The 27,383-nt window shown below is 44.3% G+C and overlaps 1 protein-coding gene, 1 long non-coding RNA gene and 1 pseudogene across 2 annotated transcripts in view; 1 reads left to right on the top strand and 2 right to left on the bottom strand.

Moving 5' to 3' along the window:
- The window catches only part of LOC121144489, a 47,665-nt gene that overhangs the window by 2,729 nt on the left and 17,553 nt on the right, over positions 1-27,383 (bottom strand). The gene's annotated exons all lie outside the window — the stretch shown is intronic.
- On the top strand, positions 734-7,152 carry LOC101833380 (retinoic acid early-inducible protein 1-epsilon). Its single transcript, XM_040758283.1, has 6 exons — positions 734-873; positions 1,820-2,053; positions 2,319-2,594; positions 3,231-3,473; positions 5,280-5,417; positions 5,865-7,152. The coding sequence occupies exons 1-6, from the start codon at positions 780-782 to the stop codon at positions 5,906-5,908; spliced, it is 1,029 nt and encodes a 342-aa protein (XP_040614217.1). The 5' UTR covers positions 734-779; the 3' UTR covers positions 5,909-7,152.
- Positions 5,284-5,425, bottom strand: LOC121132935 (annotated as a pseudogene).

The following is a 27,383-nucleotide window of genomic DNA, read 5'->3' as shown; positions in this document are numbered from 1 at the left end:
AGCTCTTTTTTCTGTTTCTTTTTCTCTATATATCTGGTCTTCCCCCAGTGCTTGGGTGTACAGGTATACATATACACTTTTACAGCAATAATTCTTTGTAAAATACAATGTGAGGCTTCAGTTTCTCAGGGTCAGCAAGGCAGATAAGATTTACACACAGAACAATAAACTACAACTGGTAGGAGAAGTTTTAGCATCAGTGGCTTAGTGCTGTAAGTCAAAGAGAAGTCTAATTTTAATCTGCAACAGAAACAAAACCTGGTGCCTTCGAGTGCTCTAGCCTCAGTGGGAGCACAGGCCTTCAGGAAAGTTTGCATTTGCCTGAGGATGAGGAAAAGAGACGCATGACGTACAACGACTAATAGGTTTTGTTTTTAATGACTCAAAAGAGGAAAGGTGATGTCACTTTTCAGTTTCAGTGTATCCCTGTCTGTCTGTCTGTCTGTCTGTCCAAATACCACAGGTAAGACGTGGCTCCAAGTTGCTATGGTCTGATGGCCTTAGAGTACACATGCCCCATTCAGTCTGTGGGCCGTGCAGCGACGATGAAAAAAAAAAAAAAGGCAGGGCTTTGGAATTCAGGTTTGTAAACTACTTCAGGTTGAGCAGCATGCGGTGGGGTGGGACCAGCTTTATGAGCCTGGAGATTGGACGATGACAGACAGCAGTGCTCCACTCAGATCATAGTCTCCTCCTCCCAAAGGGAGGGACTAAGGCTGTTTGCCTGCTGTTCTCTCCGATGACACCATTAGTAAACCTGTTGTTCTGTTGTTCATGGTATGGGAATGGACTCAGCCGCCTGGCACTGTCTTTCCACCAAGGCTCTGAGCATCTCCGTTCTACTGATTTCTTCAGAGTTGATGTGGCCCGCTGGTGAGTTACTGTGGTCTAACTGGAGGGCAGCAGGGAGTAGGAGGGCGCTCGAAGCAGGGATGGGCGAGAATCCGGGGAAAATACCAGCTTATTGAATCACAAGGTGAATGTCTTCCTCTAGGAAACAGCCTCTGACACATGTTCCCTTGCCCGCCCCACCACTTTCCCAGCCAAGGAATGCTGCATGAAAGTTATATTACCAGGAGGACAAATAAGGAGGGCAAGATGCCAGAGGGGAATCCTGGTGCTGCTGTCAGCTCTCAGCCGAACTGGGGTCCACAGGAAGCCTAAACCGAGTCAGGAGACCCTGAGGTGGTGGTCACAGTGAGAGACCCTTGGCAGTGTGTGTTCTGAAGACTCTTCCCAGGGCTGTCTGCACAAGCTCTCCACCATTCCTGAACCTCTTTGCCGCAAAACTTACTTTCTCTGCTTCCCACCGTATTTTTCAAGCAGATCACAACAGATGCTTCACGGATCTCTTTCTCTTTTTCACTTTCTCCCGTTTATTCTTGCTTTTGCTTTGTTTTATGGCAGAATTTCACACCGTGGTTCACACTAAAGAATGTGCAACACTCCCTTCTCTCCCTAGGTCTGTCAAGGGCTGGGATTAGGGATTTCTACCACCAAGCTCAGCTTTGGTCCCATCTGACTCTTCAACCAGCTGCCTGCTCTGCTCCCTTCCCTGCCCCTCCTACTTTCCCATCCATTTTCAGTCCCTTCCCACCGGGAGACATTCTGTGGATTAGCTCCTCAGCTAATCAGGGGCGACTATGACGGATCCTGGCAATGGTACTGGGTGTGGTATGTGGAAGGTTCTGCCCTTGCCTCCTACGCCACTGTGGTGATGACTAGAGGCCTTGACTCCCTGCACTTTGCCAGTGAGGATGAATCTAGATGTCACAGAACCATGATTCCTTCGTACCTCACAGTCACGTATCTCTCACAGGTACTCACTATCTCAGATGCGACTTCAGTATCAAGTCTCATCCCACAGATGGAGAGGAAGGTTGGGAAGTACAGTGCACGGCAGATGGAATGACTTTACTTCACCATAGTAACGGAGGAAAGGCGGTAAATGCTGCTAAGACATGTGGAGGTTTGTACCCAAAACTAAAAGACACTGGAGAAGAGTTGAGGAAGCAGCTACTTCTCATGGAAAAGGAGGCAGTGCTGACCAGGGGTAAGTAAGGGACAGGATGCAAAGAGAGAGGGTATCAATAAGAGACAGCAAGGACAGAGCCCTTGTGGGAAGGTGGCTGTGGCTGTATTAGCATAAAAGACATGAATCCTGCCCCAGGCTGGAAGGACTTGGTACCCAATGGGTAAGAAATGATAAGTCTGGAAGGAAAGAAAGCAGGTCCTGAGGGTGCAGAGGAAGACTTGACCTCTGAGGGGGTGATGGCTCTATAAAGGGAGGAGATGACCATTTTGTGTCTCATGTGCAGGCCATCACGCCATGGAGGGCACCATGGTATCTCAATATAAACATGGACAACGCATTGATGCCTCCTGGAACTTCACCATTGATGGACAGCATTCCTTCTTCTATGTCCACTATAATCAAAACAACAAGAAATGGGAAGTGATTAACTATAACGCCACAGGTGTCCTAGAGAATTGGGAGAATAATGCAGAACTAGCACAAGATCTAGCAATGCTCTCCATGGGAGATTCCAGACACTGCCTTGAGGAATTCTTAAAGCACCAGAAGGAAATGCCAAGTAAGTAGTTAGGTAGATTACCACAAGGAAACCTCCAGAGGGTTGGGAAGGCATGGCAATTCTCTTGAAAAGTCTGGTGACTTCCCTGTGTAGATGTCAGCATGTGTGCATAATGGAGGATTCAATAGACTGAATTCGTGATTTCTTGATGGTCTCCCCACTGATAACCACAGGGTTTCCTCTTTCCCATCTCATCTCCCAATGTTTCTCACTCCCTATTAATCAATGGTCCAGGCACTGCATGGCCTGCTAGTGGCCCAAGTCTGTGAGTATCACTGTAAACGTCCAGCCTTCACTGTAAACGTCCAGCCTTTCCTTCCTCACTCAGAGCTGCCCTTCCTCCAGGTCCACAATACTTGGAAAGGCTTCAGTATCTTTCTCTGGTGCAATTAAACAACAATTGAGCCAACATCCAGAAAGTTCTCACCACAGTAAATATCTCACATTGTTTGATGGTTTAATAGACATTTGCTTTCTTTGGTAACTAAGTAAACCTCAAGGACATCTTACACAAAACTCTGCTCAGGAATTGAAAAACAGTTATTACACCTGAGTTCCTCGGGCTGTCTGGGGAGAGGAGGTGCTGATGGAGGTGTGTTTGAAACTTTATCCAGAATTTTTCTGATTTTTTTAAAGGAGCAACATCAAGAACCGCAAACATCACAGAGATTGCATCTGCCACCCAGCATCCATGTGCCATGAACACCACCCAGCTTCCACCTATCAGGCAGCTTCATGAAAACAGAGAATCCATGGCAGTAGCCATCCCCATCATCCTCTTTGTTATTGCTATTGTTGTTGCTATTGTTATTGGCAGTGGCATTGGCATTGGCATTTGCACTTTCAAATATTTGAAGAAGAAATGTCATCCCCAAGAAGGTAAGAAGGGAGCTGTGGTCCCATTCTGGTTTTTCGCAGGGTTAGTCTGCTGAGGACTTGTAACAGGTGTCCCACTGGGTATCAGGGATGTGAATTCTGGTCTTCATGCTAGCATAGCAGAGCCTTAACCACTGAGTCATCTTCTCATCCCTCCAACCTTTCACAGTCTGCCTGCCATTTCCCTACAATGTCTTCTGCTCAGACACCAGGAACTGAAGGAAACACACTCCCGAATGCCCCACTTGCCTGTGCCACTGCCCTGACACTTGCCATGTACTCACTCCATGTGAAGTAATTTGCACACACTCATTAGGACTCCCCATTTTACTCTTTCCTGCTCACCTCCCTCCATGCAGCGAGCAGTTGACTGAATACATAGAGAGCATGAGATCCTGGGCCAGTGTGTGTCCTGGGCAGTGTGATTGCTCTGGTAAAGTTCTCGTGTGCTGAAGCTGTTCACGTCACAGGAAAAGAACAAGAATTTGTGGAGTTGGTTCTTCCATCTGTCCCTCTTGTTCCAAAGATTCAGCTCAGGTTATCACGTCTGTACCAAAAGCTCTTTTCCCACAGAGACATTTCAGTGACCCTAGGACAAGGAGTTGGCACAGCCTGTGGTGTGCTATGGCACAGCAGGGTGACCATAGTGACACTGCTCCACAGTTCTCTTCATCAGGAAGACGCCCAAGATCTTAATAAAGACATCTCTCAACTCAGTTTCCCTATTTTGTCCTCAAGCATTCAAAGAGCACTTTTCTTTACCTAAGAACATGGGTATGTGAGCAGCAGGACTGCACACCTAGAGGGGCAGCATATAGAAACTTTCAGAATGGAGACTCCTTGAACTTAGAATTTATGTCTGATGCTGTCATTTAAACACCTACAAGACTCTGTTCCTCACTCTAATGTTTCCAGTGTAACACCATATGGTTAGCCAAAATGCTATCAGTGGCAATTGTTGTCACTTCCTGGTATAGCACTACATGAACATGGGGAGTTAGAGCTAGCATCCCAGCACTGGGGAAGTGGAGCCAGGGGATCAGGAATAAAAAGCCATCTTTGATTGTGTAGTGAGTTTAAAGTCAGTTCCAGCTACAAGAGGAGACCCAATCTCACAGAAAGAAAGACTAGAAATTATTATTACAATTTATCATCATCATCATCATTATTATTATTATACATAGGTTTATGTCTAAATAAATCTTATTGGAGAATGGCACTAAATATTATGCCTGTGTCATACTCCATGCATTAGTAGCTGTGCCTTTATGATAGTCTTTAAGACAAAAACAGAATAAAAAAAGTTTATTTACCAGGTGGCACTGCAATACATATCTGTACTTCCAGCACTCAAGAGGCTGGGGCAAAAGCATCACCAATTTCAAGGCCAACTTGAACTGCATGGTGAGATCCTGATGAAACAAGCAGCCAATCAAAAAAAACAAACAAAGCGAAACAAAAAGAGAACCTATATAACCTGACCGCTTTCTTTGCTAGACTTCAGTGCACATGAAACTTCAGTGCTAATCTTGGTGTCCTTTGGAATTGCAAAAAATGTTTACAAAGCTCATTCTCCTCACCAACATCATTACATTTTGCCATCTGCAGTCTAGAGGTAGCATACAAAGTGTGATGGAGATGGCCAAGAGACTGATTTTCTATTATGTCAAATCTCCCCTATAACCATGCCTAGTTAAAAAGATTTACATCTAATATCGGTTAATATGAAACCCTGTGTTTTATTTTGCTTTTTCAGTATTTGAGTAGGTATAATTATTTCAATATGATTCTTTTTAATTTTTCTACTAGGAGAGAGCTGTAACTACACATTTTTCAGTCCAGTTTCCCAAATTTGGGGAAATTGCAAGGGTCAGCACACCCCAAGTTCAATGGGTGAACCTCACCCTGAGAATACCACAAACATGATGGTGATGTATCCCCTACTAGGTAAGCATTCAAGACATTTGTTTGTTTGTTTGTTTGTTTGTTTGTTTTTATAAACTGTAAACTCTGGGTAGTATTGCACATGCTCCTGATCTCAACACTTGAGAAGCAGGGATAAAGAGCCTGTGGTACACATGAAGTTCCAAGAAAACTTGGACCAGAAACCATTGCCTTGTCTGAAAAGAACCACAAAAACTCATTAAAAGTAAAGTGAAAGCTAAACTACAAATATAGATATTTGGGGACCTTTCACATGTCAAAACCTCATTTCCATCTGAAGGACAAAAGAGCAAAAAGGATTAAAGTAAAGACACACACAAACACACACACACACACACACACACGATGAAGTGCACGTCTGTGAAGTGGGGAGATCGCGCATCTGAAATGGAGTAGAGTGGGCTGCAGATATGCAGGTGCCCACTCTAACTGACCCCCTTTTGTTACCAGGTGCTTCTCTGCAATGCTCCCCTGCATCCTCATCTGCAGTCTGATCTACACTCACTGTCTCCAGCTGCCGCTGCTACTCCTCTTCTGCATCACAGCCAGGAAAGAAAGACACCTGATGATGTTGGGAATCTACCGTTTGACTTCTGATCAAACATGGTGTGAAATATTTAAGTTGACCGTCTCCATGCCTCCTCTATCTCTTCCTCAAGATGTAACAGGTCATTGTTTCCAGAGACTCCATCTAACTTTATTCCTGTCCCCTTTCTCACTCTTAGACTATCACCATGAGGAGATTAGGCTACTCCCTGGGCTAGGTTACTCCTTATTGTGTAAAATGATGGCTTTTATCCTGGGTTTTCCTCAAGGTGACTCCATTTTAAAAGCAACAAGTTGATGCCTGGCCATCTCCTGTACACTTACACATGCCTTCTGTCTAGCACCAGCCATAAGACAAAGTCAGATAAATGCCTTATTCCTAAAAGTCAAAGACATCACTCATACACATATCAAAATCAATTACACACATGAGCATGAGGGCATTTCAAAATCATCTGTGCTGGATATGTAATGTCAACTTGACACAAGCAAGAATTATCTGAAAGGAGGGAACCTCAATAGAGAAAATGTCTCCATAAGATCCAGCTATTGGGCATTTCCTTAAATAGTAGTTGATGGCAGAGTGATGGAGAATTTTCTTCTGTGTATATGTTTCTCTTATTCCTTAGTGAATAAAACACTGGTTGGCTGATGGGCCAGACAGGAAGTGAGATACCTGGACAGAATCAGGATATAAGCTGGGACAAACAGCAAATTGCTCTCTTCTCTGTTGGAATGCTGAGCAGTCATCATGTAGCAGGCACAGTAATTGTAGGCCCGGCATTCCCTGGTAAGCCAAGACCACATGGAAATATATGGATTAATAGAAATGGGTTAATAATTAAAACAAAGCTAGCAAATAAGAAACACTAGTTGCCAGCCAACCAAATCATAATTAATATAAGACTATGAGTGTTCATTTGGGGCTGACACAGCTGTGGAACCAGGCTGGGAGGGAAAGAATGCTGACAAGAGGAGAGGGCCCAGTCCACTGTGGGTGGTACCATCCCTGGGCTGATGGTCCCAGGCTCTATAATAAATCAACGGAACAAGCTGTGGGGAGCAAGTCAGTAAGCAGCACCCTCCATGGCCCGTGCATCAGCTCCTGCCTCCATGCCGCCCTGCTTGTATTTCTGTTCTATGTGATGGATACCACATGGAAGTGTAAACCAAATAAACCCTTTCCTCCCCAGCTTGCTGTTGTCATGGTGTTTCTTCACAGCAATAGAAAGCCTAAACAAGACAACATCTGAACAATCAGACCTGAGAAATTGTCAAATGTCCCAACCTCAAGTAGGAGCAGCACCCAAGCCTGGACCCACAAGAAGAGCCACCTGTGACAGGCTTGGGTGGGCGTGGACAACAACCAGCTCCCACACCATGACATGGAGAATAATTATTAGTTACGGATGCTTATCTTTGGTAACTCTTATCATTTAAATTAACTTGATTTTGCCTTGGGGCTTTTTACCATTTTTTTTCTTTGTATATCTTACTTTCATGCTGTTTCCATGTGTGGCTTGGGGACAGCTGCCTGGCTTCTGACCCTGGGTGAATCCCACCTCTTTTTCCCCTTCTCTCCTCTTCGCTGAACCTAAATTTCTTCTCTTAGTTATTCTCTCTGCCCACCATCCTGCTTGTCCCTCTTTGCCCAAGCTATTAGCAATTCAACTTTTTTAGTACACAAAAATAATCAGTTGCCTTAACCAGACAATGTGAACATATCTTTACATAATTAAGCAATGCAGCATAAACAAAGATGTAACACATCATTACATCATTAACCATGGCAGCAGAAACAAATGTAACACATGTTCACATAGTTAAATATTCCTCAACAAAAACAAATGTAACCCATCTTCAAATAGTTAAGGTAACATTCTGCAACATAAACAAATGTAACACATCTTTACACAGTTGAAATAATATTCCACAACACAACCTAACACAACTACCTTGATGCCCATCACTCACCTCACAACACACTCCCCTGTGAGCAACAAGAGACCATCAAGCAGAGAACTGATGTCCTCTGTGCTTCAGCTCAGGGCTAGCACATGTGTCTATTCCTAACCATGCTGTGTGTCCATTATCTAACTGGGTCCCTCCCTCCCTACCCCCCCATGGTCCTCACTTCACCCCCTGCAGTTCCATTCAAGCCTGAACCTGGCTGAGCCCCTTTACTCCCTAGCTCTCCAGTTGGCTCCTAAATATATTGAGACACCAACTACCTCTGCACCAGCTCTCTACCTGGGACTTTAGTGAAGCTTCTATGTGTGGATTTGTTAATCCTTCCACTTACACACATACATTGCATGCATGTACACACATATGCACTCATATGATATATATAAACCTTCATAACCAATCCATAACTTATACACATATATCACATACATGGACACAGGCAGACACACATATACATACAGATAACATACATGCACAGACATGTATATTTACATACACATACATGAGTATACATACATTTCTATATATATATAACTGTGATGTGTAATATAAGATCTGACAGTTAAAATTAGTAATAAATATTGGAATAAAATAACCCATATTTGCCAATGACCACCTATCAAAATAATTGGAATTACTTGACAAATTTTAGCAAAAAAAGATGTAGGATTATTAATTCATTATTATGCAATAAATACTGATATTGTAGAATGAAACAAAAATGTCCACCTACATTTCTGACATAGCATGTTCATTGAAAGATTCCATTTATTAATGGAATCCTAGAAGAAAATAACCCTTTGGCAAAGTAATCTGAAATACACAAATTTTTGTCAATGAAGTAAAACCACTTGGTGATGTAATAAAATTCATCAGCCCTGCCAGAGACTCCTGAACAGACACTAAGCTTGCTCTGTTGACCCAGGGCCTATTGCATACCACAGTGTAACCTTACACTGTTCAGGTGACTCCCGACCCATGGGCTAGAATGAGGGAAACCTCCAATCCAGGGAGATGAAGAGTCAGAGGTAAGAGGGCTGGCTAGGCACATGGTCTCATCTGTGAGAGGTCCCGACTCATGAGGAATTGTTTAGCAAAGTTAAGTAAGAAATAAAGCAGAACAGAAAGAAAGAAGCAAACCTCAGATCACATCCCACAGATCCCAGCATTCTGACCAACTCTCTGTGGATTATTCATCCATTGTGACCTGAGTCAGGTCAGCCCCAAAGCCACGAGTGTCCAGATGAGCATGGAAGTTTCAAGAAGGACCATTGCTCTAAGCGCTATTAAGATGTAAGCAGGGCTCAATGAGGAGTCTCCTTTTAATGCCTAATGCTCTCTAGTCAGAATCCCTGTCTTGTATGATTTTTTATCTGCCTCCCAGAGACACACTTCCATAGGCAGTGAAGACCACTTCTCCAGCAAATACTTCAGTTCACAGCTGAACCAGCTTTGGTACTGTCTTAGTTAGGGTTTCTGTTTCTATGAAGAGACACCATGGCCAGGGCAACTCATATCAGAGAAGACATTTGATTGGGGCTCCCTGATAGTTTCAGGGCTTTAGTCCATTATCATCAAGGCATGACATGTCAGCTTGCAGGCAGACACGGTTCTGAGGAAGACCTGAGAGTTCTACATCTTGGTCTGCAGACAGCAGGAGGAGACTTAGTCACACTTACCCAGCCTGAAGTTCTAAAAACTCAAAACCTACCTCCAACAAGGTCACACCTTCTCTCCCAAGACCACAGCTCATAATAGTGCTACTCCCTATGGGCAAACATTCAAACACATGAGTCTATTTGGGTCATACCTATTCAAGCCACCACAGTCAATTCCTACAGGTGACAGGTCTTTCTGTCCTGTCTCCCAGGCTGAACATCCCAACATAGACGACACATAAGAGAATGACCTTAAAAACAACTTCATGAAGATGATAGAAACCCTAAAAGAAGAAATGAGAAAATCCTTTAAAGAAATGGAAAAACAAAACAAACAAAAAAAATTTCAAGAAATGGAGGAAAAGACAAACCAAAAATTTAACATTGCAAGGTTTGAAAGCTGAAATAAAGATAATAAAAAAGATACAGTCTGAGGGAATGCTGGAATTAGAAAAGGCTGGGTAAATGATCAGTAACTACAGATGCAAGCATATCCAACAGAATACAAGAGTTGGAAGAGAGAATCTCAGGCATGGAAGATACACTAGTGGAAACAGATTCATTGACCAAAGAAAATCTTAAGTCCAACAAATCCCTGACACAAAATATCCAATAAATATGGGACACCATGAAAAGACCAAACCTAAGAATAATAGGTATAGAAGAAGGTGAAGTAAACCACCTCAAAGGTGTGAAAAGATCAAACCTAAGAATAACAGGGATAGAGGAATGTGAAGAAACCCACCTCAAAGGTGCAGAAAACATATTCAACAAAATCTAGAAGAAAACTGTCCCAACCTAAAGAAACACACGCCAATGAAAGTACAGAAAGTTTACAGAACACCAAATAGAGTGGACCATGAAAAACACCCTAACCACATAATAATCAAAACACCAAACATACAGAATAAGGAAAGAATATTAAGAGGAGAAAAGGAAAAATGCCAAGTAACGTATTCAAACAAACCTATCAGAATTACACCTGACTTCTCCATGGAGCTCTGAAAGCCAGAAGGTCCTGGATAGATATTCTACAAACACTGAGTAACAATGGTTGCTTATCCAGACTACTGTATCCAGCAATATTTCAATCGCTATAGATAGATAAATTAATATATTCTATGACAAAACCAGATTAAAACAATTCATATCCATTAGTCCAGCCCTACAGAAAGAACTGGAAGGAAAACAGCAACCCAAGGAAGCTAACTACACTCCCAAAAACATAGGCAATAGATAATCCCACCTCACCAAAAGTCAAAAGAAAAAGCAGAGTAAATCCACACACACAATTCCACCACCAATAGCAAGTCCAAAACGAACAAGAATTAATATTCAGTGGTCCTGAATTTCCAGCAATGGTCTTCACAGGCTAACGGAATGGATACGAAGGCAGAATCCATCCTTCTGCTGCATAGGAGAAACACAACTCAACTTCAAAGATGGACATTACCTTAGAGTAAAGGATTGGGAAAAGATTTTGGGGATCCAAGAAACAAACTGACAGACATAGCTATCCTAATATTTAACAAATTAGACTTCAAACTAAAATCAATCAAAAGAGATGAAGAAATTCACTTCATATTCATCACAGGAAAAATGCATCCAAATGAAGTCCCAATTGTGAACATCTATGCCCCAAATACAAATGCACCCATGTTTGTGAAACAAACATTACTAAAACTCAAATCCCACATAAAACATCACATACTTATATTGGGAGACTTCAACACCCCACTCTCACCACTAGACAGGACCATCACACAGAAACTTAACAAAGAAACAAAGAACTAACAGAAGTTAAGACCCAATTGGGTTTAACAGACATGTATAAAACATTCCACCCAAACACAAAAGAATATACCTTCTTTTCAGCAACACATTGAACCTTCTCTAAAATTGATCACATACTCGGCAACACAGCAGACCTCAACAGATACAAAAAATTGGAATAACCCCCTGTGTCTCATCAGACCACCATGCTTTAAAGTTAGAATTCAACAACATCACAAATTTGCAGAAACCCTAAAAGCTCATGGAAATAGAACAATGTGCAATTGCACAATTGCTGGGTCAAGGGAGAAATAAAGGAAGAAATTAAAGACTTCCTAGAATTCAATGAGAATGAAGATACAATATCCCCAAACTTATGGGACACTTTGAGAGCAGTGTTAAGAGGAAAGATAGAAAATTAATAACACAACTGAAAGCCCTAGAACAATAAGAAGCAAGCTCACCCCGGAGGAGAAGATGCCAAAAAATAACCAAATGGATGGCTGAAATCAATAAAGTAGAAACTAGGAAAACTATACAAAGAATCAATGGAACAAAGACGTGGTTCTTCAAGAAAATTAACAAGATAGACAAGCCTTTATCCAAACTAACCAAAAGGCAGAGAGAAAACATGCCAATTAACAACATCAGAAATGAAAAGGCAGACATAACAATGGACACAGGGGAAATCCAGACAATCATACTGTGAAAAACTGTGCTCGACAAAACTGGAAACTTTAAGGAAAATGAACAATTTCCTGGATAGATATCACTTACCAAAATTAAATCAAGAACAGATAAGCAATTTAAACAAACCTATAACCCCTGATAAAATAGAAGCGGTCATCAAGAGTCTCCCAACAAAAACAAGTCCAGGCTCAGTTGGTTTAGGTGCAGAATTCTACCAGAAATTCACAGAAAAGTTAATACCAATACTCGTCGAATTGTTCCTCACAATAGAAGCAGAAGGTTCATGGCCAAACTTTTTTTTTACAAGGCAACAATTATCTTGATATCTGAGCCACACAAAGGCACATCTAAGCAAGTGAAATACAGACTAATATGGCTAATGTACATTGATGTAAAAATTCTCAATAAAATACTGGCAAATAGAATCCAAGAACACATAAGAAAAATCATCCACCATGATCAACTAGGCTTCATCCCAGGGATGCAGTGATGGTTTAACATAAGGAAATCAATCAATGTAATTCACCATATAAACAAACTGCAAAAGAAAACCACATGATCATCTCAGTAGATGCTGAAAAAAACCTTTGACAAAATCCAACACCACTTCATGATAAATGTATTGGAGAGATCCAGGATAACAGAAACATACATAAACATAGTAAAAGCAATATACAGTAAACCAACTGCCAACATCAAACTAAATGGAAAGAAACTCAAGGCAATTACTCTAAAATCAGGAACAAGACAAAGCTGTCAACTTTCTCCATATCTCTTCAATATTGTACTTGAAGGTCTAGCTAGAGCAATAAGACAACAAAAGGAAATCAAGGGGATACAAATTGTAAAGAGAAAAGTCAAACTTTCACTATTTGTAGATGATATGATAGTTTACATAAGTGACCCAAAAAACTCTACCAGGGAACTTCTATGGCTGATAAACACTCTCAGCCAAGTGGCAGGATACAAGATTAACTAAAAACTATCAGTAGCCCTAATATATACAGACAAGAAATGGGCTGAGAAAGAAATCAGAGAAACATCAACCTTTACAACAGCCACAGACAACATAAAGTAATTCTAACCAAACAGGTGAAAGACCTCTATGACAAGAGCTTTCAGTCTTTAAAGAAAGAAATTAAAGAAGATACCAGAAAATCGAAAGATCTCCCATGCTTTTGGATAGATAGGATCAACAAAGTAGAAATGGCAATCGTGTAAAAAGCAATCTACAGATTCAATGCAATCCCCATCAAAATACCCACACAATTCTTCACAGCCTGTGAAAGAATAAAACTCAACTTTATATGCAAAAACAAAAGACCCAGGATAGCTGAAACAATCCCGTACAAAAAAAGGAACTTCTGGAGTCATCACCATCCCTGACCTCAAGCTCTATTATAGAGCTATAGTCCTGAAAACAGCTTGATACTGGCACCAAGATAGACAGGTAGACCAATGGAATCAAGCTGAAAATCCTGACATTAACCCACATACCTAGGAACACCTGATTTTGACAAAGATACTAAAATTATACAACAGAAAAAAGAAAGCATCTGCAACAAATGGTGCTAGCAAACTTGGATGCTGGCATGTAGAAGATTGCAGATGGATCCATTATCTATCACATAACTTCAGTCAAAATGGATTAAAGACAACCATGATATATGAAGTTATTATAGCCTTGAAGAGAGAGATGACACTAGTGAAATTTCCAGAGATCTAGAAGGATAACACCAAATGGCCAACTAAGCAATAGTAGAGAGACTATATTAATGACCCCTCCTTGATGATAAGGTTGATGATTACCTTATATGCCATCCTGGAACCTTCATTCAGTGACTGATGGAAGCAGAGACAGATACCCACAGCTAAACACTGAACTGAACTCCTGGAACCCAGTGACAGAGATGGAGGAGTGATGAGCAAAGGGGTCATGACCTTGCTGGTGAAACCCACAAAGACAGCTGACCGGACAATGGGGAGCTCTTGAACCACAGGCTGAGAGGCCAACAGGGGACTGATCCAGACTCCATGAATGTAGTGTCAGTGAGGAAGCCTCAGAAATCTCTGGGGCCTTGGGTAGTAGATCTGTGTTTACCATGACATATGAATGAACTTTGGGAGCACATTCCACGTAGAGGGATGCTCTCTCAGCCTGGACATATGGGGAAGGGCCTAGGTCCTGTCCTAGATGAAATGACAGACTCTGGATATCCCCCCCCAAAGAGTTCCTCATCCTCCCTGGAGAATGATATGGGGGTTGGGTGGGGGGCTGCAGGGGGGCTGGTGGAGGGCCAAGGGAGGAGGGGTGGGAGAGGGAGCTGGGATTGACATGTGAAGCATTCATCTGTCTAATTTAAATAAAAACATACATTGAGAAAAAAAGAATGAGTTTTCTATGAGAAATGTAAAAAAAATGGATCAAGACTTCAACATAAATCCATCCACACTGAACCTCTTAGAAGAGAAATTAGGAAGTACCCTTGAATGATTTGGTACAGAAGACCACTTCCTGAACATAACAACAGCAGCATAGACACTGACATTGACAATTAATAAATGGGACCTCCTGAAACCAAGAAGTTTCTATATGGCAAAGGACACAGTTAACAAGGCACAATGGCAGCCCACAGAATGGGAATAGATCTTCACCAACCCCACATCTGACAGAGGGCTGATTTCCACAATATACAAAGAACTCAAGAAGCTAGTCAACATAACACCTAAGAATCCAATTAAAAAGTGGGAGACTGAACTAAATAGAGAATTCTCAATAGAGGAATCTAAAATGATTGAACGAACATAGGAAAGTGCTCAACATCCTTAGCAATCAGCGAAATGCAAATTAAAACAACTCTGAGATACCATCTCACTCCTGTCAGATTGGCTAAAATCAAAAACACCAGCAACAGTTCATGTTGGAAAGGATGCAGAGAAAGGGGAACATTCCTCCACTACTGGTGGGAGTGAAAACTTGTACAGCCACTTTGGAAGTGAGTATGGTGGTTCCTCAGGAAAATGGGAATCAGTCTACCACAAGATCCAGCAATTCCACTCTTAGGCATATCCCCAAAAGATGCCCATTATTACAACAAGGACATCTGTTCAACTATGTTCATAGCAGCATTCTTTGTAATTGCCAGAAACTGGAAGCAACCTAGATATCCCTCAACTGAAGAATAGATAAAGAAAATTTGGTACTTTTACACAATGGAGTATTTATTCAGTGGAAAAAACAATGGAATCTTGAAATTCGCAGGCAAACGGATGGAACTAGAAGAAACCATCCTGAGTGAAGTAAGCCAGTCTTGCTTGAGGGAGCAGGAAGCTTCAGTTGGGGGAAAAAATAGAGGAGAGCAAGAAAAGAGATATCATAATAGAGGGAGCCATTATAAGTTTAGAGAGAAATTTGGCACTAGGGAAATATTCAGAGATCTACAAGAATGACCCCAACTAACAATCTAAGGAATAACAGAGAGGCTGCCTTAAGCACCCTTCCCTGATAATGAGATTGATGACTACCTTATATGCCACCCTAGAGCTTTCATCCAGTAGCTATGGAAGAAGCCTCAGCCTCTCCTACTGTGCTAGAGGGAGCAGCAGCATGTGTAAGGGGGCCCTGCAAGGTCTCTCAGAACATGAACTCCTGAACACTGTGATGGTCTGTGTAGTTCAACCTTGGGCCTGTGATCAGCTTACACTCACAGTTCTCACTGGTGACTCCACTGGGCCTGTTCTCAACCAAGAGCTGTGGTTGACGTCAGACTCCTCAAGACCTGAGTAAGAGCAAGGTCTAAGGAGCCCAGAAGTCAGAGCTTGAAGGAAAGGGGGTTAGGAAAGTGTCAACTACGCAATCTAAGACACGAAAGGGAAGTCAACCCACAGGACAGCAGAGATGTAAGGACCCCACTGATGACTAACATCTGTGCTCTGTGTCTCCACTGCAGGCTGCCAGCAAGAATGATGTCAGCTAGACCAGAAGCTTCTCTGTAGGGGAGCCTGTGTCATGCCACTGTACAATCACCTCCAGCATTAGGACCTGGCAGTAAGGCATTAGGATATGAAGATGATGAGGTCTAATCTGTGGAAGACAGGTGTCTGGTACTCCCTGATCCTGTTTGCTGACACCCAGGAGAAGAACATTCCCTTAGAGCCTATGGGAATTGGTTAGGGTTTTCCATGGCCTTAAGCTGGTGACTTAACTGACTCTTTGTGGTGCTTGAAACACCAGGAGGAGTGAGAATCCCAGTGGTAGATGATGGGATTTTATTTTGTGATGTTGTTATTGCTTTTTAATCCCTTTCTGGTTGCATGTTTAAGGACATGAAAGTGCCACAAACCAACTTATGATCAGCTAAAGGACCCAACAGTTAATTTTAGAGCCTTGAAAGACTCTGCTCTCTTTCCACTCTTAATGGTGCCATCTGTAGGGATGGGCAAAGCTCTTGCTGTCAATGTGACATTCCTTGAAAGCACAGAGGAAGGAACCTCCTCCTCTAAAGAGACTGAGAGTATGCTGCTTAGAGTCCAACCCCCGGGGTCTCTCCACCTTTGTGTGTGTGTGTGTGTGTGTGTGTGTGCGTGTGTGTATGTGTGAATGGAAATTGGCCCCCTAGACTCCATGTTGGAATACTAGTTCCCCAGTTGGAGGAACTATTTGGGAAGGATTAGGAGCTGTGGCCTTGCTGGAGGAGGTGTGTCACTGAAGGTGGGCTTTGAGATTTCAAAAGACTTCCACCATTCCCACCCTCCTACTCAAGGATCAAGATGTGATCTCTGCTCTTTTCGCTGCCATGCTATGCTCTCCATTATGGACTCTAGCTCTCTGAAGGCAGGAGCCCAATTAGATGCTTTTTTTCTTAAGATGCCTCGTCACAGTGTTTAGTCACAGCAAATGTAACTAAGTAACTAAGGCAGTCAAAGCAACTAAGGTGAAATGTAGCTAGGGCAGTCTGTCTGATGAAGAGGACAGGTGACTTAGCAGATAGGCCCCCTCTCTGAGATACCCTATCTGGATTTCTGGGGGCCAAACCTGCTAGGTTCTCATAAGACATACAAAAAGAAAAGACTACGGGGTGTGGTGGCTATTTGCTGTCCACTTGAATATATATGGAATGAACTACAATCCAGAAATGAGGGCACACCAGTGAGAGATGTTTTGCTTGGTTTTGGGTGGGTGAGTCACTTCTCATCAGGACCTCTGAAGCAGGAAGTCACATGCCTTTAGTTCAGATCTTGCAGCAAGAAGACACACCTTTAACATGGGACCTACCTGATGCCTAAAATTTGTGTAAGGACACAGAAGAAGGAATCTTAACTCTTTTCCTGCTGGTCCTCACCTTGCCAGCACATCTTTTCCTTCCCTGACTTTAAAGCCTGCATCTTCAGGATTCCAGTACACACTGAAGGCCAGCAGAGACATCCAGCCTTGAGGACTGAGTAAGTACTGGGCGACAGGACTTTGCATTCAGAGCCCGCCATTTTTGGATTAACTGGACTGGAGCCTGTAAGTCATTCCAACACACACACACACACACACACACACACACACACATATATATATATATATATATATATATATATAGAGAGAGAGAGAGAGAGAGAGAGAGAGAGAGAGAGAGAGAAATAGAGAGAGACGGAGACAGAGAGATTCATTCTATAAGTTCTGCTACTCTAGAGGATCCTGACTAATATAAGGAGCCTGGAGGTGGAGATGAAGTTAGGGGCAGGAAGGGGTCAAGAAGATGGATTGCCACAGTCAGAGAGGAGTAAAAGGATCCCTAGGCCACACATAGCAAGAGGCAAGTGAGTGGGGGAAGGGGGAGCTTGCCTGTGAGAGGGTGCTGGGGGAAGGGAGCAGGGAAACCCCACAAACCCATGTGTCCTTTTCCAGGGTAACTTCCCTTTCTGGATTCAGCTGCCTGTGGCCACTTTCTTTGCTTTCTGTCCAGGTTGGCTGGTGAATGAGAATCTGGGTGTTGAGGACTCAGAAGCCTGGAGCTCCTGCTGCTCGGTGCCCAGCCCTACCCTGCCCATTCTACCACCTCCCCCAGCCTCAGCCAGCACTATGACTTGAACCAAGGGAGGGGCCACATGGAAAACCACAGGGAGTGGGGATCAGCCTGCAGGGACCCTGGAGTGACTCTGAAGGTTCCAGACCAAACCAGAAATAGGAACTTGTTATGACTACACCAAAGAGGAAAATTTCCCTCCTATCCACTGCCCAAGTTTCACAGTCTTTCATTGGGCTGAGCTGTGGGCAGAGACTGACCGAGCCTTCCCTGTCACTAAAAGCACATCGCATCAGTCTAGACAAGAAACCACGGAGCCAGCAAGGGCATCCATGCCTGCTGACCCTGCTTCTCTCCCTGCTGTCTGTCCTGTCTGTCTGTATGCAGGGCTGCATGGTGAGTTCCAGTGATCTCGTGGGGAGGGGTGGGGCAGTATGCGGGGTTGGAAATCATACAGTTAGTCTGTGTTCAGGGCTAGCCCATGAGTTTCCGGGATCCTACATGGCAGAGGGGGTAACACAAAGTTTTCTGTGTTCGGGGCTACCAGTGAGTTCTGGCATCAGACTGGGAGGGGCCTCACAGAGGAGCAGTGTGGGAGGACAGGGTTTCCTCAGCTCAAGACTCTCTCTAGAAGATCATGAGGTCTCAAGGTCCTTCTACCCCTCCACCCAACCCTTCATTCTGTACCAAAACTAGCTCTCGGGCATTCTCTGAGATCTTTGCTTTTAAACTTCTCTGGGTGCACACAACACATGCAACCAGCAGCTGCTCCACACATTCTCACCCCATCCCAAACCTCTGGTCTTTTGAGGGAGGGCTTTACTCTGCAGCCCAGGCTAGCCTTGACCACACCACGTGGCCCAAGCTGGCCTTGAACCACAAACTTGCGTAAACCCAGGAATTGAGGGCCTGTGCCACCACACGGAGATTTGCAGCCCACCCACTTGGTGGGCCCCGCCCCCCAGCTCACCTCCTCTCCCTGCCTGGCCTCACTACTCTACCCAGAACAGAGCTTTAAGCCCCTCCTTCACTAGCTGTCAGCACGTACACCCCAACTGAGGATGCTCTCCAGCAACCCCAACCCAACTCACCACACAACCCAGAGCAGAGGGATTGGCACCATGTCCACCAGGGAGGACAGTTAAACGCTGGAGTGGAGCATATGCAAGCTTCTGCCCTGCACCCCAGGCTGTTCTTCTATTCCAGCTCCTGGGGAGGCAGCGTCAGATGATGGGGTTCATTTAGTTTTTCTATAAAGTCAGGTAGTAAATATTTCGAGATTGGGAAGCCATACTATGTCTGTCTCTTCATCAAACATTCCATCCATGAATGGGAGATCAGATTTGGCCTCTGACCTAGGCTTGTGACACAGATTGAGGTATATGCAGTGTCACAGTATTGATGCCCATACACCAGACCATCTTCCCCATGTCTGAGGTTTGTGATTCAGAGATAACAGTGAAATGCCTGTGGCTTCTCAGTGTGTGACTTTACTCTCTCCTCTGCTGTATAGTGTGTTCTTTGGTTCACATAACTCATGGGGACAGATTAGTGGACAAGTAATCTCTGACACATCTTCCAGGGGGTGGTTTTTTTTAAGTGTACTATACAGGGAACTCGGGAGACTGTGTGAGACAAAGTCTCTTGCTGCTGTGGAATCTCTGACGGTCCAAGTGACTCACTAACTGTGCCACTGTAGTGAATTCTTTTGAGGCTCTTCTCTGCATATTGGGCCTGTCTACTTAATGTCCTAGCAACCTAGTAGGAGGGAGACCCACCTTGAGATAATCTGGAGGCTTTGTGGTCACTGATACTCCATGATCAGAGACTCTGGTGTGAGGGTTCAGTATGCTGCTAAGAGCCACTTTGGTTCCCAGCATTCATTACAAGCAACACCAGACAGCCTGCAATTCGAGCTCCAAGGGATCTGAGGTTGCCTTCTGGCCTACATGCACATGGACACACACACACACACACACACACACACGGAAACATCAAATTTTAAAATTAAACTTGAGAACAGTAAAAAAGAATTGATACATGTTTCTTTGTGGTCCTGTGTCACCAGCTTGCTTCTGACCACAGAATCTGTATTGTGATCCTCCATTTAGGAACTTCCTTGAGACATAGCAATCCCTTTCTATAGTAAAGAAGCTCTGAAGCATAAATTGTCATGGATCGTTGGCACTGTAGAACTCTCTCTCTCTCTCTCTCTCTCTCTCTCTCTCTCTCTCTCTCTCTCTCTCTCATTAGCAGTTGGTGCTGAGCGCTGAGACTTCCCTGACTGGTTTGAGTTCTGGCCCCTGAAGGTGCGGTGTCCCCTGTCCTCACAGGGCACTGCTCTTTACTTCCTCATCATCTTCCTCAGCATGGGGTTATCCGGAAGCTGCTGATGCTTCCGGGACAAATCATTTTCCAACTGCACTGGAGGGTTTTTTCCTCTCATGGTGCTCTGGGCCCATCTTCCTCCAAGCCCAGGTGCCAACAGCCCTTATGATTCCTTTCTTCTCCAGCCTTGTCCATGCAGTGACCCAGCTCCTAAATGGACTTTTCTTACACATCAATGATGATCACCTCGTCATTATCCGATTCAATGTGTGGGTCGTGTCAGCTTTGAGTTCACAACTAAAGTGAGAGTCGTGGGCTACAGATAGTTCATGTTCAAGTCCACCGACCTGTCTAATGGGACCAGAAAGAACCTCAGGACATCAAAGGGATTGAATGTAAAAGTTGAGGGGTAGGAGCAGCAAGAGCAGACGTGGAAGAAAATGTGGCAATGATTACAAAAGGATGGTAGGAGAGGCCGTGGGGAGGAGGGAAAGAAGGAGACAGAAGGAGCCTGCACACCTCCAGCAGGGAAGGCAAAGCCAGAAGCGATTAATGTTCTAACATCTCCTTTTCTATTTTACGGTGAATAATTTTGGTGCCCAATGGATACGTGTTCCTTTAAGGAAATGATCCTTTAATAGACTAGTCTTCAATCTCCTGTGGCAGATTTGGTGCAATGCTAACTGACAGGAGAAGGCCAATTCTGGGGTCTGAGACCCCAGCTCGTGCTCTCTCTCGGTTCTGGTCGGGTCACAGAGAGCAGCCTGGGTGTGGATCCTCGGAGCAGGAACTTGTGGGTCATTGGTTTCTAATGAAAGTGACTTCTCCCGGTATAAATTTAACCAATATTTAACCAAGTCCCGTGCATCTTAGTCTGTGCTGCTACATTCTGGTGTCCATTTTCACAGGACCTGGGGAACCAGGTTTCACCCAGCTGGCGGGGCCGGGTGTCTGGGCCAAGGTCGTTGTGCTCAATCCCCCCTCCAGCTAGACTGCAATCACTTCCTTGCTGGCCTGCCCCCATCCCCGTTTTTTTGTTTTTGTTTTTTTTTTTTTTTTTTTTTAGCTCCTGGGAGCCAGTGCGCATTGCCAGCCGCTCAGCACCTTCTATGCAGACATCCCTCTTCTGGCTCTCTCCTGCAGTTCATGGGGCCACTGGCTAGCTCAAAGGTGTCAGCACTACTCGCATGCTATGCTGCCTATTTGTGCAGTCCCTGGAACCTGCAGGCTCAGTGGGACCCCACGATTCATGCAATCCTTTTCTTTCTCCTTTTCTGAAAAAAAATTCACTTGATTTGAATTTGCTGAACGTTTTGCTTAAAAATCACACGGTATTGCTAATTAGAAAGAATCTTGCATCATGCAGCCACATGCTGTTTAGCAGTACACCCGCGCCACCTTTTGGCCAGACGAGTTACTACAAGCTGAGACCTACATGCGAAAAGAGAGCATGGAAATTAAAGAGCAACATGTTTCTACTGAAAGTAGGGGCTGCATTCTTCGTATTTTAAGCTAATAATAAATAAGATTAACTGCTCTATACCAATGGTGAATAATCTTACAATGCAGGACGTAAGGAATCTTTTTGTGTCTTGTATGGATGGGATTTTCGAAGAGGATTATGTCTTACCCACAATACACCTATTCTTAATAATGGTGATTAGTTTTATAATCCATATAATGTCCTTAAAGAAAGGGTTTGAGAGTAGAGTGAAAGTAAGGAATCTGTACAAACCATTCACATCTTACAAGCAAATCATGAGAACTTAGAAAAAAAAGAATTCAGAACATTGAAAATGGCAATGGAAATCTGACAAACAGAATGCAAAATATGGGACATGAAAATGACCAACTAGGAGACAGAATTTTTCTTTTTTTAATTTAAATTAGAAACAAGCTTGCTTCACCTGTCAATCCCAGCTCCCTCTCCCTTCCCTCCTCCCCTGCACCCCCACCAGGTACCCCAGCCCCCCACCCAATCCCCACTCCATTCCCAGGGAGATGAGGCCCTCAAGGGGTTGTCCATAGTCTGTCATTTCATTCAGGGCAGGGCCTAGGCCCTCCCCCCCAAGAGTCCAAGCTGAGAAAACATCCATTATTGTGGGATGGGCACCCAAAGTCTGTTTTTATGCCAGGAATAAATACTGATCTGCTACTCAAGGCCCCATAGATTGCCTAGGCCTAGGAGACAGAATTTGTTCCATGCCCACTGCTTTAATGACCAAAACAGGAACAATGCAAGGTAACATCACCACACTTTCAGAAACAATTCGCTCCATGTCTGATGACTTGACTAGTAAAATACAAAGACAGGAACATCAGATTGGAAAACTAACAGAAAGAATTTGTTCCATGTCTGAGGATAATGACAAGCTAGCAGATAGAACATTGTTACTGGAAGGCAGGTCACATGCCATTCAGATAACCTCTAAAGATGAGAGTATTAAATACTTAGAATACTGATGTTACCATTATAACCCAAAAATCTTGGCCTTCAAGATGGCCTCTGTAGGAGGTAAATGTTCAATTCTTAGGGATTGGAACCGTATCTCAGGTAAAACAGAGCACGAGATGGGTTGAGTGTATAGGACCAGAAGGACAAAAAGGAAGACTGAGATCATATGTGGTAGATATAGTGACTAATCTCTGACGCCATGATCTATTACAGCAATGGACTACCCAGATTAACATTCCTCCACTATCAGATATGAACCATAAACAAGCTCATGGCTATATTGCAAGGCACTACAGAAAGCAGACACCAACCATACAGGCTTTATATAAACAGAATACAACTACCAGATTTACAGAGGAACCAGAAGCACTACCCTTGAAATGGAAAACAAATGAACCTGTCTGGGTGGGGCAATGGCCTATGGCCCCTGAGAAGCTAGAGGCCTTAGAAAAGCTGGCTCAGGATCAGCTAAATGCTGGGTTGAACACCTGGGCTAAGCTGGATGATGAGCTTACTGATGCCCCCATAGCTGAGGTGAAGCAGAAGCCCAGTGAGCCCTCAGCAGAGTTTATAGACTGGGTCCAAAAGAGCGTTCAGCGCAAGCTGCCACCCGAGGACCGCAGAGAACAATTTATCCAACTGCTGGTATGGGAAGGGATGAATGGGGACCTTAAAATGGCCTGCACGGGATTAAAAAACAGTTCCCTGAACAGATGGGTGGTACCATCCCAATAGGTAGGTACCCAGCAACACCAATCCCAGTCTCTGGTCCTAGCCTTACAGGCACAGATGATTGCCATGACAGAGGCCATCACCCAGGCCCTGGCAACCCAGGGTCAAGGGTCCTTGAAGCCACTGGGAAAAGGGACATGCTTTAGACGTGGATGGAGGGACATTTTAAAAGAGAGTGTTCTCAACACCCACATCCCCGCTAGCAGACCAGGAGGGGCTAAGCCCCCTCCACCCCATGTCTTCAGTGCAGGAGGGGACACCATTGGGAGAAGGACTATAGATCAAAATTTGACTTGGAGGGGAAGCCTTTAAACTAGAGGAGGGGTAGCCTCTAGCCCCATTACAAAAGGGAGGAAGCCTCTCTAAAGGTAGGATTGGAAGGTGTCATACCCCAACAACACAAGCTCACTGGACTGTCCCCTTGATTGAAGGACTTTGCCCAAAAATTACCATTTCTATAGGCAGAAAGAAGTTTCAGTGCTTGATAGACACAGGGACAGACAGGACAGTACTCCCAAGGAGGAAGTATCTGCCAACTGGGAGCTTGCAACTGGGCCCTCGGTTTTTCTGGGTGGGGGTTAACTCCCAATCCAGAGAAACAGTGACCTTAATGTGCTGAGCCAGCCTAGAAAGATACTCCCCTTAGTGGTCAAAGGCCTTACTGACAATTTGCTGGGACAGGACACGCTGGGCCAAATGGACGCTGCTGTGACCACAGATCATCAGGCTTTTTATAAGGAAAAGGAAGAGGCACAAAGGGTTGGAAATTACCTAAAGGAGGTCACAGAGAAGGATTTTTTTAAGCCTCCACAACTACAGAGTCTATCCCAGCGTACTCCCAATCATAAAGGCCACTGCCCCCCAAGTGCCACCTATCAGATGGGCACTGGAAAAGACCCGTATGGGTAGAACAATGACTGTTGACTAAACCTAAGTTACTAGCACTCAACCAGCTAGTGGACAAACAGTCAAGGTTCGGACATATCTGCCCCCTTATGAGCCCATGGAACACCCCGGTGTTTGTAATTCAAAAGGCGTCTGGGGCTTGGCACATGCTCCAAGATTTGCACAAGATAAATGAGAGGATGGAACTGGTGGGCACCCCCTTAAGGGGCATGCCCTGGACTCCTGCTATCCCCACAGAAAATGCATTTATGGTCATTGATATTAGGATTGCTTCTTTTCTATACCGCAACATCCAGAGGAATGTGATAAATTCTCCATCTCTGTTCCTTCACTTAATTATTCCAAACCTGATCAACGTTTTGAATGGGTAGTGCTGCCACAGGGGATGGCTAACAGCCCGACCTTCTGTCAACAGTGTCTTCCTACTCTCTTAAGGCCTATGCTAAAGTCAAAGGATTCAATAATATATGCTTATATGGGTGATTTAACTTTGGGTCATCGGGATCCAGCATATCTGGAGGGCTTTGTGACCCAGGTGCTCCAATTGCTTAAAGAGGGGGGTTTACTGTGGCCCCAGAAAAGGTTCAAAAGGTGCCTCCCTTCAAAGTATTTGGTCACACCTCATGGTGACACAGGCTAGCCCACTTAAGCCTGTTCTGGTGGTGCCTGAATCTATGACCCTGACCCAGCTCCAGCGCTTAATGGGGGAGATTAATTGACTGAGACCCTGGGTGTCAATCCCACAGAAGACCTGGTACCTCTGTACTCCCTGTTAAAGGACAAGGCACCTCATGATAATATAACCATGACAAAGGAGCACCGCAAGATGCTCCTTGTCTTTCAGAAGGCCACAGGAGGTATATGGTGACTAGGCCCTTGTCCCTCTGGCTGTTTGCTGGAGCCTCCCTGATTACAGCAGTTCTAACCCAGGAGAGGGAGTAGTTGGAGGAGAACTTGAGGGATCAGGAAGATGGAGGCAAGGGAAGAATAGAGTAAGAGATCAAGAAAAGAGATACCTGAATAGAGGGAGCCATTATAGGTTTAAAGAGAAATTTGGCACTAGGGAAATGTCCAGGGATCCACAAGGATGACCCCAACTAAGAATCTAAGCAATGGCGGAGAGGCTACCTTACATGTCCTTCCTCTATAATGAGACTGATGATTACCTTCAATGCCATCCTAAAGCCTTCACCCAGTAGCTGAAGGAAGCAGAAGCTGAGATCCACAGCTAAACACTGAGCCAAACTCCTGGAATCCAATTGTAGAGAGGGAGGAGGGATGAGCAAAAGGGTCAAAACCATGCTGGTGAAACCCACAGAAACAACTGACCTGAGCAAGTGGGAGCTCATGGACCCCAGAATGACACCTGGGAAACCAGCATAGGACCAAACCAGGCACCCTGAATGTGGGTGTCAGTTAGAAGGCCTAGGAAGTCTATGGGACCTCTGTCAGTGGAACCAGTATTTATTCCTAGTACATGGACTTTGGGAGCCCATTACCTATGGAGGGATACTCCCTCAGCCTAGATACAAGGGGCAGGGCCTAGATCATGCCCCAAATGACTTGACAGACTTTGATGATTTCCCCATGGGGGGCCTCTCCTTCCCTGGGAAGTGGATATGGGGTGAGATGGAGGGTTGGTGGGTGGCTTGGGAGGATGGGTGAGAGAGGGAACTGGGATTGGTATGTTGATGGGGGAAGTCCTGTGTATGTGCTTATCTTATTGGTTGTTGAACAAAGCACTGTTGGCCAATAGGGAAGTAAGATAGGTGGGACTAGGAGTTGAGAAGAATTCTGGGAAAGAGAGAGACGGGTAGACACGATGTAGGCCGCCAGAGGTTTAAGAGGTCTGGACCCTTTTCTCTGGTAAGAGAAATACTTAGATTAACAATTATGGGTTAAATACTTAAGTCAGAGCTAGCCAATAAGAAATCATAGCAAGTGGCCCACAGCTTCATAACTAATATAATGTCCTGTGTGTTATTTGGGGTTCAGACAGCTTGGCATGGCTCAGGCAGCTGGCGGGAAGATTATATGTTACAGTATGTAAAATAATATTGTTTTTAATTTAAATAAACAAAGCAGAGAAAGGACATTTAAATAAAAAAAGTGTCATGCAAGCTTCCAAAGGAGGGAGGCAGTCAACAGTCCCACACAGGTATGATGCCTATGACACATCAATGGGCAGCAAGTCACAGAAACCCTATAGGTTCACTAGTGGTGGTAACCAGCAGCTCTCTCATTGAAATTAAGACCTGCTCAGCAAGAGGGATAGCATGCTTGGTACTGGAAACCTTGTTAACTAATTAGTGCTGAAGTCGTGGTTATTGGAGGAGAATCTACAAACACTAATTTACTAAACCAGCATATTCTCTAACAACAATCTATGAACATTTGTCCTTAAACACGGGGGTAAATGTACTCTTCACCCCCATCAAGGAAACTTCTCTTTGCAAAGGTTGGAGACCCCTAGAGAAAACCACAACCCGTCAATATGCAGAGTTGTGCCGCCCGGTCCCAAGGGACACACCTTCAAAACTCTCCCAGACCTAAGGGTCAGGGAACGATGCAGAAGAGGGCATGGAATCCCAACATGGATCCTCTGGAGGAGCAGTCAGTGCTCCTCACCTCTGAGCCTTCTCTACAGGCCCCAGGACCTGAACTTTCCTAAAGGTCTTGGGGTGCAGTGTCACAGGGTTAAGGAGAAAGGCACAGCCTTGCTGACAGGACAGTGATTGTTGTCTGTGTGGGGTGGGGGTAAAGGAAGGAGATGGAGTGGGGGGAGGGGAGACTGAAGAGAGCTGTAAGTGGATGGGGAGTGATGTGACATGGGGACAAGAATAAGGACAACGGTTAAAGTGAGGAGGGAGGACAGGGTTGAGGGGAAGGCACCTGGTGG

This window comes from Mesocricetus auratus, unplaced genomic scaffold (genome assembly GCF_017639785.1).
Source record: "Mesocricetus auratus isolate SY011 unplaced genomic scaffold, BCM_Maur_2.0 Super-Scaffold_100018, whole genome shotgun sequence".
NCBI lineage: Eukaryota > Metazoa > Chordata > Mammalia > Rodentia > Cricetidae > Mesocricetus > Mesocricetus auratus.
This window is presented reverse-complemented; position numbering and strand designations above follow the sequence as displayed.